At 41.3% G+C, this 15,294-nt stretch overlaps 1 protein-coding gene across 16 annotated transcripts; it reads left to right on the plus strand.

The window, feature by feature from the left end:
* Window positions 1-2,007: 2,007 nt before the first annotated feature.
* On the plus strand, window positions 2,008-14,535 carry picalmb (phosphatidylinositol binding clathrin assembly protein b). 16 transcript variants are annotated; one of them, XM_077722334.1, is made up of 24 exons: window positions 2,008-2,627; window positions 5,249-5,391; window positions 5,541-5,616; window positions 5,695-5,797; window positions 6,196-6,289; window positions 6,447-6,558; window positions 6,636-6,742; window positions 6,835-6,876; window positions 7,558-7,569; window positions 8,311-8,396; window positions 8,480-8,603; window positions 8,693-8,820; window positions 8,974-9,074; window positions 9,265-9,417; window positions 9,711-9,794; window positions 10,048-10,140; window positions 10,268-10,378; window positions 10,775-10,891; window positions 10,970-11,000; window positions 11,075-11,174; window positions 11,430-11,489; window positions 11,572-11,676; window positions 11,975-12,080; window positions 12,984-14,535. In XM_077722334.1, the coding sequence occupies exons 1-23, from the start codon at window positions 2,498-2,500 to the stop codon at window positions 12,065-12,067; spliced, it is 2,205 nt and encodes a 734-aa protein (XP_077578460.1). In that variant the 5' UTR covers window positions 2,008-2,497; the 3' UTR covers window positions 12,068-12,080; window positions 12,984-14,535. The 16 variants fall into 16 exon arrangements, with proteins under 16 accessions (XP_077578460.1, XP_077578457.1, XP_077578462.1 ...); XM_077722332.1 differs by having other exon boundaries at window positions 2,010-2,627; window positions 8,687-8,820; XM_077722331.1 differs by having other exon boundaries at window positions 5,541-5,797; window positions 8,687-8,820.
* The last annotated feature ends 759 nt before the right edge of the window (window positions 14,536-15,294 follow it).

Consider the following 15,294-nt stretch of genomic DNA (forward strand, 5'->3'; position numbering starts at 1 on the left):
AAGCCAGCGTCACCAAACCCGTGAGAGTGAGGCGGTAATTCGACGCGCCATTTCGAACACAGGCGGGAAAGTGAAGCCTTCATCAAAGGCAAATCCTGCTGGGATTCGTCCGGGGAAGTCAGATGCTATTCCAAAAGCCAAAGACCTTTTTTTTTGTTCTATCTTGACAGAGGGTAAGTGTTCAGAAATATTTTGGTAGGGATATCAATTGTTTATAGATGATCTCTGTTCATGTGGACTTTGAGTTGGAAACACTGCCATGAAATATTGACTTCTTGAAGATATAACATTGTTCTATTCTGCTAACCCGACATAGTCTGGTGGTTGATCTGGAGAGTTGACAGCGGCATGGAATTGGGGGCATTAATCTTCATCCCTGACCCCCAGAGGGCAGTCCACCATCTGATTTAAGGGTACGGAATGGCCAAGTTGGCATCATCATCATCTTCATCAGGTCATTCAGTCAGACCAAATTGTCATCCAAGGAACAACATTGAGTTGACTTTGTCTGGTACCTCGTCTCAGGTCAAGTTGACAGTATGTACCATATGCTCAGGGAAAATTGCTCTTTCCTCATTATTTCGAACAACATTGAGGTGACTTTGTGTGGTACCTCGTCTCGGGTCAAGTTGACAGTATGTATCAAGTGTTCAGGGAAAAAATGCACTTTCCTCATTATTTAATATTGCTCTAAAATGGTTGACCTGATAAGAAGTACATAGCTCCAAACCATTTGGCTATTGGGACACAAAAACCCATCCACTGATATAATAGAGAAGTATCTTAGGGAGTTATTATTCAATATGTAAATAATTATAAAAATAAAAGACAAAAACTCATTTCATGCACTGTATTTTATAAAAAAAAATATTTTAAAGTGAAAATCATTGGCTATGTTGGTCTCATCTATTTTGACTGGGAAGGATGGCAGCCAATGAGTTAAATTAGGATTATGTATATTGAATTTAAGCAACTGCTGTATACTGTACACATGTATCTATGCTGCCCCTCTGTGCTGAGCGTCTCTCACTGCACCACAGCTGTAGACTCCTCTGTAGTACTACTACTACATATACTATTCTGAGTTCAAAGGCCACACCTCAGAAGGAAGTTTAAGGCTAAACAGTTATTTTATGGTTCCTGGCATAAGTGAACAACAATGTGGATTTTCCATGGATGCTACAGTCATGTTTGTATTTAAATTACAGCCATCAGTATTGAAATTTACACCAGATCATTTGCAATCCAAATGTTTGCAAGTCTGTCGGATGAATGGTTATCCTTACAGTTCTTAGGTGGAGGGTTCAACCACAGGTCAGTCCTCACTGTGTGGAGTTTGCATGTTCTCTCTGGGCTTGCATGGGTTTTCTCGGGGTACTCTGGTTAAGCGGTTCGGAAAATGAATGAAGTCAACACACCATAATTTACTTTGGCAGGCCTAAAAAGTGATGCGGCAGGTAAAATCTGTCGCCCTTACTGCATGTTTGGCACCAGTGTTTGTTTGAGGTTGTTCACTGGTTCACATATGGAAAATAATGCTCTCACCATGTGTCTTTGCAGTGTATGAGCTAATTTAATTGGTTTGTATGTAAGCAGGAGGGGTGAATGAATGCTTCACAGTGTGTATGAGTGTTTCACTGCTGTATATGAGAAAACGAATCATTTGTTTTTTTTTACTATTACTAGATGTCCAATCCATTTGAGCTGGAGCGTCTGGCAGAGAATGATTGTTCCAATTCTAAAGAATTGGACGTCTATCTCGGTCACTGGCAGCCAATTACTGAATTCCAAATTAAAATTGAAACTTAACAAGCTATTTTATTTTTACTTGGGTCATTTTATGTTTGTTTGAATTATTGCGCTGTCATTCTACAGCCAATGGGTAAATAAAAACGTTTTGGTTACGCGTCAAGTAAAACTGAATTAGATGCATTTGGCTGGACTGGGATCAGTTGTTGTAGTGAACCTATAACGCAGCGAACAATGTGCCATCTGATCCTGGGTCAGCGGGACGCCGTGTTCTCTTGACAAGTACCGCCATTTCCCCCACCTCGGGCCCGTCTGCGTACTTCTTCCGTCGCTTCATTGCGCTACATCGGCGACGGCGGCACCAGGAGGCGGAGCGGCCGTAGGCAGGCTGATGCGGGGAAGGCATCCGGAGCGCCACAGCGGGATGAAAGTGATCGTGATAGCCAGGGCAGATGTTTGCGAACACCGCAACTCTTGAATGTGTGACGGACAGCTAACAGCGCAACGACACATTGTGAACGTTTGTTGTTATTGTCGCCACATTCCGCCCTCATTATAATAGCCAACTAGCTTAGCTCTCATTTCAAGCAGGAGGAGTCCAGCCAGGTTTTCGGAAGGAGGCGGACGTTTTAGTCTCCCTTCCGCTAGGAACTCATTGACCAAGATAAACGCCGGCAAGTGTGTGTGGGTTTTTTCTTTGCTTTCGCCCCTGGGATTCTTTTTTTGTGTTGTACTGAGTGAGGGGAAGATGTCCGGGCAGAGCATTACGGACCGGATAACGGCAGCCCAGCACAGCGTAACGGGATCTGCCGTATCCAAAACAGTATGCAAGGCCACCACTCACGAAATCATGGGCCCCAAGAAGAAGCATTTGGACTGTAAGTATGTTTAAATGTCTTGGTTCTTCCCGATCGTGTGTAAAATGATGCTAAAAGCCCCATCGGTGTGCGTTATGGCGGCTTCGCGTACTAGGCCTTAAAGCCAGAGGCGCCGCTAACGTGCCAACGCTAGGGAACGACATCAAGATCCACGTTTAGCGTTTAATACAGCTAACTAAGCTACAGATCCACGCACGTATGTTTTGTGGTAACTCATCGATCCATGTTTAGTGCTGTTTGGGGTGGATCAATTGCGTTACTTGATGTCTTAGTCACGCTTTACCTGTCAGTTTGTAATTGAAGCCGACAGTTGTAGTCGTAGTAGTGCTAACGACCTAAAATGACAATATGAGCGAGGGCCCTGTAGTGACATTTCACAAAAATGGCACAATCAGCCTTCGCCGATCATCATGTTTTGTGTCTGTTCATTTTGGGTGAAGATTACTTTTTCATTGTGATTAATTATTTGGGAGGAACCTAACTGTCCCGTTTTGTTTCGATGGCTGAGGGCACACCTGTTGTTCTGCTCAGGTGGTTCCCTTTAGCTGTCACCATTTATAATTTAATATTTAGAGCTTAGGGGGTAAAGGGCAACCTTACAGATTGTGATTTTAAAAATGAAAAATCAAAATCTACATTTTGATCATCACTTGCCATTGACAACAATATATGCTCAATTCATTTAAACTGGGTGGACTATCTGGGAATGCTTATCTTTCAATGCCATTGATGGTGTAGATGTGCAATCCATTTTGACAAAGAGCTCTTGGATGGCTCTCAATCAAGATTAATTGGACGTTTATAGCCGTCAATGGCACTTGTTGTGGGTATAAAGGATGAAAAGGACTTTACCTTATCCAGGATCTCAACACAACTACAATATCAACTTGAAACAGAACTCAAGACCTTACTTTTGAAGTTTAATCTTGGTTTTAAACACCTATTCTGCCTTAAAGTAACTATGTAGTGAAATAATCTATTAAAGATTTTTTTCTCCATTTGTCCTTATTTGTTTTAGCTAGTTGTCATTGCACTTAGGGTAACCCGGATTTTCACATTGCTCTTTGAGCCCTCACATAACGTGATTTATTTCACTACGGGTTATCTTTGTGTGTCATGCTGACGCAAGGCAAGTCATTCCCCTCTGTATGAATTATCCTGGCTGTCACAAGCGTACATTTATACGGCGTAAAAAAAACTCTTCTCCCCCAAAAATATAAAAAGTATTCATGTTGACATGGTGCTTCTTCCTACATATTCATGCTCCTCTTCGCGCTTCTTCACTAGGCCGCGTGGTCAGTCACCCATACTAACTAGCAGCCACTTCCCAAGAAGGTTATCCTGTCCTACTTTGAGGAGTCAAATATAGGACAGAAAAAGATGAGGCCCAATTACCTTTCAATATGATGATCCGTGTTGCTAAAAGCCACAGACATTTAATTTAAAGAAGTCTGCTGAGGATCTTTGACTTGTATCCCATGGCATGTTAAAAAATATGACATGAACCACAAAAAACTGGGACAGCCCATGTATGATTTACTGATAGCTGGCAGCAATCGTTATCAGTGAACAGAAAACATGAATTGAACACAGTATTTACTCATTGTTCTTGAAGAGAGGCCAATGTGGATCTTTTGTTCTTTCTGAAATCAAGAGATTGTAAGGTTCAACTTTGGATAAAGGGGAGAAAAAAGACTATAAAAAATATTATGGTTATATATACAATACATAAGCATTGCCAAAGACACATGGTCAATGTCGCTGGAAATTATATTTAGTTTTTTAACATTTAAAAAAAAAATGTGATGGTCATGCAAAAATGATCTTAAAAAAATAGTAAAGGAGAAAAGTGACCTTGTTTTATCAGCTGAGTTTTTCTGATTTAGCTTGACCGAACACACGCTGTCATATGTCATCTGTTGTAGCTAAGCAGTGAGATAGCTGATAAGGTGAGAAAATGAGCTTTCCCTTGGACAAAATGACGACAAGGATAGATGAATGTAATTGTTTGACAAGGCGGGAGTTGCACAATGTAATGTGAATGACTCAGAAAGAAAGAAAAAACACAGACCCTTTGCCTCTGCTTCCTGCAATTTTCATTCTTTGTCAAACCATGCAATTTTGAGCATATTTTATTAACCTTTTTTTTATTATAGAAAAGACTTCATGGAATGATTGTAGACCTGTCATTGTATTTGCTTTAGAATTCCGTCCTTGCAAGTGACATGCACATGACCTACTATATACAGTATACGGTTATAGCAGCATGAGATATGCAAAACTCATCTTGCTGCTCACTGCTGTGGTCTCTTCTGTTTATTCATAGTCTCCAGCAGCAGTAGCAGCAGCAGGTGTTGGTCTGCACATGGGATCAATGTGCTTTTGGAAATACATGACATCACATCCCGGGTTTAGCGTAGATGGAGATAAAAATATTAGAAGCCCCATTAGCTTGGAAGGCACCAAAAAAGCATCACTTTCATGGATTGGAATTCCTACTTGTGGTTATTTTTAGCAAGCATATGGACAGGAGACAAGTTATTGTATCAGCACATTTACATTGTATTACTTAACGTAGGAAAGGAGGATGAAACAATAATACTTTTATTATCCTGTATCAGACTTGATCCACTGCACCAACGAGATGAACGTGAACATTCCGCAACTGGCCGACTCGTTGTTTGAGAGGACCACCAATACCAGCTGGGTGGTCGTTTTCAAGTCGCTGATCACCACGCATCACCTCATGGTGTATGGCAATGAGGTAGGACTCGCACAAATAAATGCACACTCACTAAAGCTCTTTCAGATAATCTCACTACAGCACAGGAAACTGATTTCAAGTAGATTATGATTGCATGTATTATTAGATTAATGCCTTTTAGTAATGCTCTTCCCTATCCATATTTGCAGCGTTTTGTGCAGTATCTGGCTTCAAGAAACACATTATTCAACCTCAGCAATTTCTTGGATAAAAGTGGTTTGCAAGGTAACATCAACACCTCACTTATGCCTGTTGTTATTTTGACTCATTTTGTACGATGTGACGTAATTTTTTTTATTTCAGGATATGACATGTCCACGTTTATTCGGAGGTACAGTCGATACCTGAATGAGAAAGCTGTTTCGTACAGACAGGTTGCCTTTGACTTCACCAAAGTTAAAAGAGGGTAAGTCACAGAAAATCTTTATACTTTCTATATTTCCTACCAATAAAAAGGATCACAATTTTAGTTTTGCATATTGTCCAATCTGTTTTTTGTAATGCTTGAGGGGGCATTTCCAGTTAACATGCTGCACCCACCCACCCTTTACCTTTAAAATAACAAACCCAGCATGTGAGGTAACGTCTGAAAAAATGTCCTTAATAAACATTACGGAATGGCATTAAACAACAGTAACATGGACGAATGCCACATTTTACTGGCAATGTAAAAGTAGCGACATGAGCATAATTAAAAAGAAGTCTCATTGAAATTGTTAAAGTAAACAACACAACCTGCCAAAAATTAGAGCAAAAAAAATACTATTTGTCTAAACCACCTTTCTGAATCTGCTCTCCTCACAGAGTGGATGGTGTCATGAGGACCATGAATACTGAGAAGCTGCTGAAGACTATCCCTATAATTCAAAACCAGATGGACGCTCTCCTCGATTTCAATGTGAGTCGGAGGTGAAGCCTCCTGTGGCACTGCAGCTAAAAAAAAACTGTTGTACAAGGCTGCTGCATTGATGCTTTCTCACACCAACACCACAAAAACATAAATGTCATGTGTGTGTGTGTGCGCGTGTAAACCATGGCCGATTGCTTTGCTGCAGGTCAATGCCAACGAGCTAACTAATGGAGTCATCAATGCAGCCTTCATGCTCCTCTTCAAAGACTCCATCAGACTTTTTGCTGCCTATAATGAAGGCATCATCAACCTGCTTGGTAAGAATAAGCTTCTTGCCCCCCCTTCCTTGTAATCACACCGCCATGCACTATTCACCTTTTTTTCCGACACGCAGAGAAATACTTTGACATGAAGAAAACCCAGTGCAAAGAAGGCCTGGATATCTACAAAAAATTCCTCACCCGAATGACCCGGATATCAGAGTTCCTCAAAGTAGCTGAGGTATGATGCTGTTAGACAGTCTGTTTGTCAGGTCCCACGCAGGGAGAGAACAAGAAAAAAAAAGTAATTTGGCTTGCTATGTGCCCTAACAGCAAGTGGGCATTGACCGAGGAGACATTCCAGACCTTTCGCAGGTAAGCTTACAAGCTAGTCTCTCTCGCGTGCTCCTACTCGCTTTACACTAACTGGCCAAAACATCAGGTACATGTGTAAAGCAGATCCAACACGAGCTGTTTAAGATTGAAATCATAAGAAGCATTTATTAGAAACAGCTCCTTGTAAATGCAGTCTAGTTGTACATCCCTGCAAACTATATCATGATAAATCTTGACAGCGCTGAAGGCAACATAATCATTACAGGTCTTGTGCTGAGCTCATTAGATAGTGCTGATGTACTCATTGAGGTTCTAGTGAATATAAGGTAGCTGAACAAATACATTTGACAGGCCTCTTTCAACATTAACAATATTCTTTTTGCAACCTGTGAGGTTTTAATATGGCCAATTTTGGACATGCTGTCTTCTCTTTGCATGCTTTCCCTCTTATGCATGCATTCACAGGAGGTGCACCACTTCCTGTGCTTTTTTTCGTCTTTAATATTCCCTTTCGACCCTCTTAAGCACCCCCCTTCTACAGTAAATAAAGGTGTCCGTTCTACACAAAGGTTGCTGCCTCGTCAGTAGTCAGTGTTGTACATTGACAGTTATGGTAGCATACAAGTGTACTTTTAGGTGCTCCGCTATCTCAAACGGGATTCCTGCCCTGACTGTCACCACCTTTATATTCTGTATTCTCCCTTTATCTTTCCACTTTAGTTCACGGTCTGTGTAAGTACTATCATTTCACTCTTATTCTGTTTGTGACGCGCTTTGCTGTTGTATTTTTTGCATGCCCCCCCCTGGTTGTGTGAAACAGTCAAATGGATAGAGACAGACATAAGTGGGGACTTTTTCCCCATAGTGAGGTGTCAAATCAGTGCTCATTTCCTGCAAAATGGCTGCCCTCTTGTGCTTAGTGGTTGGCCCATTTCAACAACCCACCTCTGACGTGCGGCGGTATAGTGAATCATCCCATACATGTGTTGCTCTCATGCGGATGGACTCCCTGTATGGTTGGAATGCAATCGTTGGTGCATCAGTGTTAGGCAACTGAGTCACTGAGTTTTCAGATCAAACATGAAAAAGTAAATACAAAGGTTGACTTAACACTGAAAATTGTACATTAGGTTGGGAAACCCAACATTTTTCCCAAACAAGAGAACTGTGTTTGAAGAGAAGTACTAAAAATGTGTTTAGACCCATTTATAGATAATTTGCTGAGTCAGACACATTTTAGGGGGTCAGGGGGGACTAAAACTGGAGCTTGGTAAGAAAAAAAATGTTAAAAAAACCCCTCAGTGGATGCCATTGATCCTGATAAACGTTGGGATTATACTTTATCTGATCTTGCATGGTTGCCCACCACTGTACTTCATGTGTACATGTACATGTTCACATATACACAAAAAGTTATTTGTTAGTTATGTGGTGTGTAAGTGGCATGTTGACTTTTTCTTTTTACTGCGACAGGCTCCAAGCAGCCTACTAGAAGCACTGGAGCAGCACTTGGCTTCTCTAGAGGGCAAGAAGGTGAAAGACTCCACGGCAGCCAGCAGGTATTGTAATTTGCCCGTCACAGTACATTCCCTTCGGGGGCCCCAATTGCTCGCATCCCAGCCCGAGTCTGTCTGTCCTGCAGGGCCAGCACTCTGTCCAATGCCGTGTCCTCACTGGCCAGTACGGGAATGTCTTTCACCAAAGTAGACGAGAGGGAGAAGCAAGCAGCGCTGGAAGAAGAGCAGGCCCGACTCAAAGCACTGAAGGTAGTAAATAAATACGTTTTGCTGACCTTATTGCACTCCTTTGCCTGTCTGCCATATCTTAGTGTGTTCACTCCTTCTTGCAGGAACAGAGACTCAAGGAGCTCTCCAAGAGGCCCTCCTTTGCCACTACGGATACGTCGCCGGTCTCCACCGCGGGAGGAACTATTAACACCGCTCCAGCTATTGATCTCTTCTCTACGCCAAGCTGTTCCAATGGGTAACTAGGAAACTTTTATTGGACAAATGGCTATGCTTAATAATAGTAAAAATAAAAATAAGCATTATAACCACTAGTTATTTGTTACTCTGTTAATAGAATGGTGAATTAGAACAAGTCAATATGTAGTATGTTAATCCATTGTTTTTACAGGGCAGTGAAAATGGAGAGTGACCTGTTTGATCTCCAGTCAACGTTTCAGCCACCCATGCAGTCCACCTCGTCAGGGCTTCCTGTGGCGACGGCGTGGGCAGGTAGAGCGTCGCCGACACGGCTCTCGAGCGCCACCTGTTCTCTCTTATTGGATTTTTTTTTTTTTTTACTTGCTCTGCATGCTTTATTTTTCTGACGTCCACCAATTCCTCTCCACTCGTTTTTTTTTTTTTTTTTGGTCTGTTTCATTTTCTCCTGTCTCACTCTTTCTCTCTCTCTGCCTGCCTGTAGATCCTTTCACCTCCACGGAAGCTGGAGACGAGTCCATGCCAAACCTTAACCCTTTCCTCTCAAAACTCGTTGTCGATGCCTCTCACTTACCTGTTGTGTCTTCAGACGATGTTAGCTTTTCCACTAGGACATCTGCTCATGAAATGTTTGGTGGTAATGACTCATTTTGTTTCTCCTCATCGTCCTCGCTCATGTTCGTGCAGAAGCATGATGTAGCTTTTTCATTCCCCATACTGCTCTAGTTTGGATGTTGCTAAAATCCTGCCTTTTCCCAGTGAAAACTTTCCTCTCTATATCAAGGAATCAGTCCAAGCTGAATATTCTCCTGCTGTAAAACATGATCCCTCCCACCAAGCCGCTATTTTGATGACTTTTGGTTCTGTGGTGTGTTGCTATAGAGCATTTTAATGTTTTTCATTTGACCAATACTATGTTTGATTCCCTAGATCGTTACAATCCCTTTATTGACTCAAACTCGTCAGTTTCAACCAATAGCAAATGCACAGTGCGACTAGAACACTCCATCTCAGGTACTAAAATGGCTCTCGCAAGTCCTGCAAGTGTTGGACACTATGCAATACCTGACTTAATAATATTAAGTTGCTCCTTTCCCTTTTACAATGACGTTCTTTCAATATTCCACTCTTTAGTAACTTTAAAAACCTTGACCCCTTTGCTGGCTATTTTTTTACTACCTCTTTGCTTGGCTTGGTCCTGAAATACCTTTTTACTTTTTTTGCTCTGGTTCTTCCTCTCAATTTTCTGCTTCCTGTGGCGTGTCAGACTCCTTCTGTGGCCCAGTGTCCATTGCCCAGCACCTCCCACACCAGGCTCCCTTCCCCACAGAGCCCTCTACTGTAGCAGGTCTATTCAGAGGTATTAAAGGCTCTCTCTGTGAAACCAGCTCCACCCGCTAGTTAACAACTCCTATGCTTGTAGAACAGAGACCCGTTAGAGAGGCATCGCTTGTCTTAATCGCAGCTGCCTTCTTTTCATCTTAAAGGATACTCATCGCCTCAGCCTCCCCCCCAACCACCTGCAGGTGGTCTCCAAGTGGACTTTGAGTCGGTGTTTGGAGCAAAGGCTACAGGCAGTAACAGCCTCAATGCTGATGGTGAGTATGCAACATGTGGGCAATGTATTGGTTTCATTACATATAGAATGTACTATTTGCAGTTTTATTGTAGAAGCATTACCTCTGCTTATTGAGGATAATTAATAAATCCATTAAACATCAATCCAGGGTGTCCAAAACCAATTACATTTTTGGTCTAATAACAAATACAGCAGTTGGAGAAAAACTATAAACAAAACTAGGCCTTGTCAAATAGTTTTATTTCACCAGAAGATATAAAAAATGTATTAAATATACTTGACAAAAACATTTTGGGAGGGAGTAAGAGAATTATTGCTCTCCTATACATGTTCAGGAGAGTGGTCAATGACTTGGATTTTTCAAATGTTGAGGTCAATAATGGTTGGTGATAACTCTTGACTTATGTCTTGTCAGATATCACAGGAGGAATCTTAAAACCAACTGTAACTGGTTCCATCCTGTCGTCCAATCAGCAACCAGAGAAGCTGGTGTCGGACGACCTCGACTCTTCCCTCGCCAACCTTGTCGGCAGTATGTACACAGCTTGAGAATGTTAAGGTCTTAAAGTCTCAGTGTATATGTCTAACGTCTGCTCCTTGTTTTCACCAGATCTTGGCATCGGAAACGGCACGATGAAGAAGTCAGTTTTGCCCTCTCCTACAGTTCATTTACATTGCTTGACAATCACTCAACTCTAGCTGCATTAATTCACAGTGACATGCACTGGAGTCAGCCTGGTGAGAAGAGGATGACGGGCGGCACCAATTGGCAACCCAAAGCAGCCCCGACAACAACCTGGAATCCTGTCTCCATGGTGATTGAATATCTTGGGCTGGGGAAACTATGGCTCATATCACAGATGTGTCCCAACATTTACTGCTGCTGGCCATCCAATGCTAAAAATATGACAACACAGTTTGTGTTGTTAACCACTTGGAACATTTCTATTGTGCTTCCTTATTGGGTTTGTTCATGTGCAGAATTTCATACATTGGACCAAATTTCGGTCAATTGCTAAGTTCATACAACTTTCTGAATCGTCAGTGCGTTAACAACTCTTTCCTCACAGCCACCATCCATCATGGCGTTTCCAGCTACTACACCTACAGGCATGATGAGCTATGGCATGGTAAGTAATATGATACTATATTATATCATGTTTGTTTTTTTTACTGCAATGTTTAACATGAAAAAAAATATTGCTTTTCCAGCCTCCACAAATGGGCTCCATGGGTATGATGAATCCTCCCGCCATGATGTACGGCCAACCTGTTATGCGGCCGCCCAACCCTTTTGGCTCAGTGTCCAGCACTCAGGTGGGTGTGCTGAGTATTACTTGTATAAGCTTGTGTGAAATCATCATGCTGCGACATTGCCGCAACACAGATGATGTCGGTTTTAAGTGAGCCCGCCGGGTCTTGGCTCCCAACTGCACATCATCTCCTTGTTCTTTTTTATTTCTTTTTCCTTCCTTGACCGCTTTGATTCCAAACCATTCGATTTTAACATCGTCGTTCGTCTGAACTAATCTCATCCTCCTCTTCCTTCGTCCGTCTGACTCTGACCTCTCCTGTGGCCCTCCTACTTCCCGTTTGTGTGTCTTCCTACTACTAGCCCTCGGCAGCGTCTAGTCCTTCCAGCCAGAGTCCTCTCCGAGCCCCCGGACAGGACCCGTTTGCACACCTATCTCTCAAGGATTTCTTGTAGAGCGTCTCTTTAGGTACAGCATGCCCCCTTCTGCTGGGGGATGCATCGCACGCGTGGCCTGTGATCAACATTCGTGTGCGGCAGCTTGCCTTCTTTTATGCCATCTTCACGCTTTTGTCGTCATCTAACCAAGACACCACATGCTTTTGTCTCTGCATCCTTATTTGCTTATTTCACTGTTTTGACTGGAACGAGGCTCACGTTGCCCTTTTGTTCTGTCACCCATTGCATACTGCCATGAACTGATTTCATGTACTACTTTCTTTTCAAATGAATTTAAGACGGTAGCTCTTTTCTAAGCCCCCATTCAGTTTTTTCCCCCCAGGGTGATAACTTTGCATTGTATAACTCAAAAAGTGACACTTGCCTTTAAATATTTACAATAGTCTTACAATATATTTAATGGCACATGCAGTAGCACCCCCCCCCAATGGATAATAACAAACTACTAATTATTTTTCCTGCAGCATTATTTTAGCTGTACATAAAGAAAATCAGAAAGTTTGAAGAATACATTTTCTGTGGAAGAGAGCTATTTAATTATATCAACTAAATTTCTTTGCACGCGTTATTACCTTTTCATGCTGGAAGGGTTTGAATGTGAGCCAAATGTGAGCTTTCATCAAACAGGTATAATCAAATGGAATTGACTCCCAAAAAGCAATTACCACCTTGTGACTATACAGAAATATTCCTAAGCAATTTTGTTAATATAGCACATTTTTGGGTGTAAACTTTAAAAAAAATAAAATTCACGACTAGAGACCCAAGACAGTTAAATGAATCTATGCTCCTTAGTCTAGTGTACCTCACTGTGTAGAGGGGCTTATCCAACAGTTGCATTGAAATGGTATTCTTAATTGATTCCATGTGCATGAAAGCCTGTCTTCTAACTTGTGTCATTTTCCTTTTGCAGACGCAGTTCATGTAACTTTGAAGAGCTCGTCTCTCTTGGAAAGCTGAAGCACTTAGCAGCAAAAGGCTTTGTCCTCATCCAGGTCTCCGGAGGGACATTCACCCACCCCTCTTCCCTTTGCACACACTCACACAAAGACACACACACACACACACACACAGAAAGCACCCCTCTAAAAATCATGTGAATAACCACGTTGGCCGTCACTAACCATAACAAAGAGGATTCCCTCTCCATTTTACAGTGTCATCTGTAAAGGTAAAGTTTTTGCTGCTGAGAAACTTTGATGTTATGTATTTGGTTAAAAAAAAAACAAGTACATTGGAAGAAAAAAAACTAAACTTGGGTCGGGTGTTGGTCTAGCCGGGAGAGGGAATGGTTGTCGGGCGACAGCGACCTTCCCTTTTTTCTCCCCCCAACCGTCATGCCGTATTTATGCGAATGACGTTTTCACCCGATTAGTTTGTCTTTTTTACCGTGTTTACAGTAGACATTCCCTGTGTGTCGTTTGTATTTATTTATGGTTATAAAAGGGGCTCGAGTGGGGATTTATTGTAAAATCAACAGTTCATAGTAATGAGCATTGAACACACGTGGGAGTGCTTGAGCATTAAAACTTATCATCAAGAGGTAGAGTGACAAATAGTTATTATATAAAAGACACCTATTAAGCTGAATGATAGAGCACTAAATATTGACTTCATATTTTTTTTTTGCGTTTTTTTTTTTTTTTTTTTTACAATTGCTAGATGGAAAAAGAGAAAAAAAATCACAGGCGCCATTGTGCTGAGAGTACAACGGTTTCCACTAAAGCAGGGAAACAATATGGCACGCATTTCAATCCTAAACACATGCTCATAATATATAATAATTAAGGAATAACAAGTTTGATCTTTTTTGTTGTTATTGTAAATTTAGTATTGCCCATGGGGACATGTTAGAAAAAGGGTGACCCACCCCTGCGCTAAATCGTACATAATGCGTTCTGTGCCTATATAGGGGGTCTTTTTTTTTTTTTTTTTTGTTTGTTTGTTTGCAAGTTGAGGAACATTTCACAAACCATCCCGACATTGACGGCGGCGGTCTCCATTTTGCTCTAATAGCTTTTGGCACGTCATCGACTCGGCGAGCGCGCTCGAGGCTGCCTTTACTCTCTGAATGTGAAGAATTGTCTTCATGTTGCACACATCTTTCCTCGCCGCCCTGCTCTTCAAAACGTGTTGGATTGGCATGTTTGATGTAAATGAATTGTATAGAAGATCAAAATGAATGCTTGCTGGTGCAGGGCGGCGGCGGATGTGGTGGAGTGACGAGCGCTGTTGATCGGCGCTCTGTGTAAATAGAATAATTAAGACTAAAAAAGTGACTGTTCTTTGATTGCAAAAGTGAAAGATGTATGAAATATGAACATGATTCAAATCCAATTTGACTCCTACCTATTATGTCTGATTCAGGATGAAATTGCAGATCTGTCATTAGAACCTGTAGCAGGTGACCACTTAAATTTTGTTTTTTTTTCTTTTTCAAATAAAGAGCAGCTTCCACAAAACCACTTCTTCTCTTCCCGTTTCCTTTTGACTGCCGTGCCACAAAACTCATTTAGGCAGGAACAAAATGCTTATCTCTGCTCACTATGGACTTTGTTCAGAATTCAACAGGGCTCAATCCTGTGGCATATCCTATTTACTTTTAATTCTTTTGGTTAACTTCAATGGTTAATGCTGGGTAATTACCTAACCTTTCAGCAGTGTTTACTTTTTGCTTTAGATTTGAGCTCCCCATGGGATGTTGGCACAGAAGCTGTTTTAGTGGTCTGTTGCCAAATATGTTGACATGTTTTGGTTCATGTAGGTTACACTTTAATACCAAATCTTAATACTAGTATGGTAGTAATAATAGGGATGATCCTACTTTGCGTTTTTTTTCCCGCAATTATCTCGTGTACATTATCCGTGATATTCGAGGGATTACTGTATTGTGGCCTAAATGATCCAAAATATGTTCACATAAATCCCAGGTTTCAAAATAATGTTGCATTATTTTTTTCTTATTCCAATTGTATTATTGAATGAATAAGTAAAACTGTAGATTGATAAGATTAAAATGAACAAAGGCTGAAATTGTTAACCCCCAGTAAGAGGGAAAAAAAGTTAATCCTTTTAAATGTTTAAACTCAAAATGCAATCACAAATACAGAAGTTTAATAACATTTACCATTTTGCATGTTAACATATTTCTGTGTTTTTATTTAACGAATCCTCTCTTTGTTTAATTAGTCTGGAAGGCCAAGACATGACAACTAAAAGTGCGG

This window comes from Stigmatopora nigra, chromosome 8 (genome assembly GCF_051989575.1).
Source record: "Stigmatopora nigra isolate UIUO_SnigA chromosome 8, RoL_Snig_1.1, whole genome shotgun sequence".
NCBI classification, from domain to species: domain Eukaryota; kingdom Metazoa; phylum Chordata; class Actinopteri; order Syngnathiformes; family Syngnathidae; genus Stigmatopora; species Stigmatopora nigra.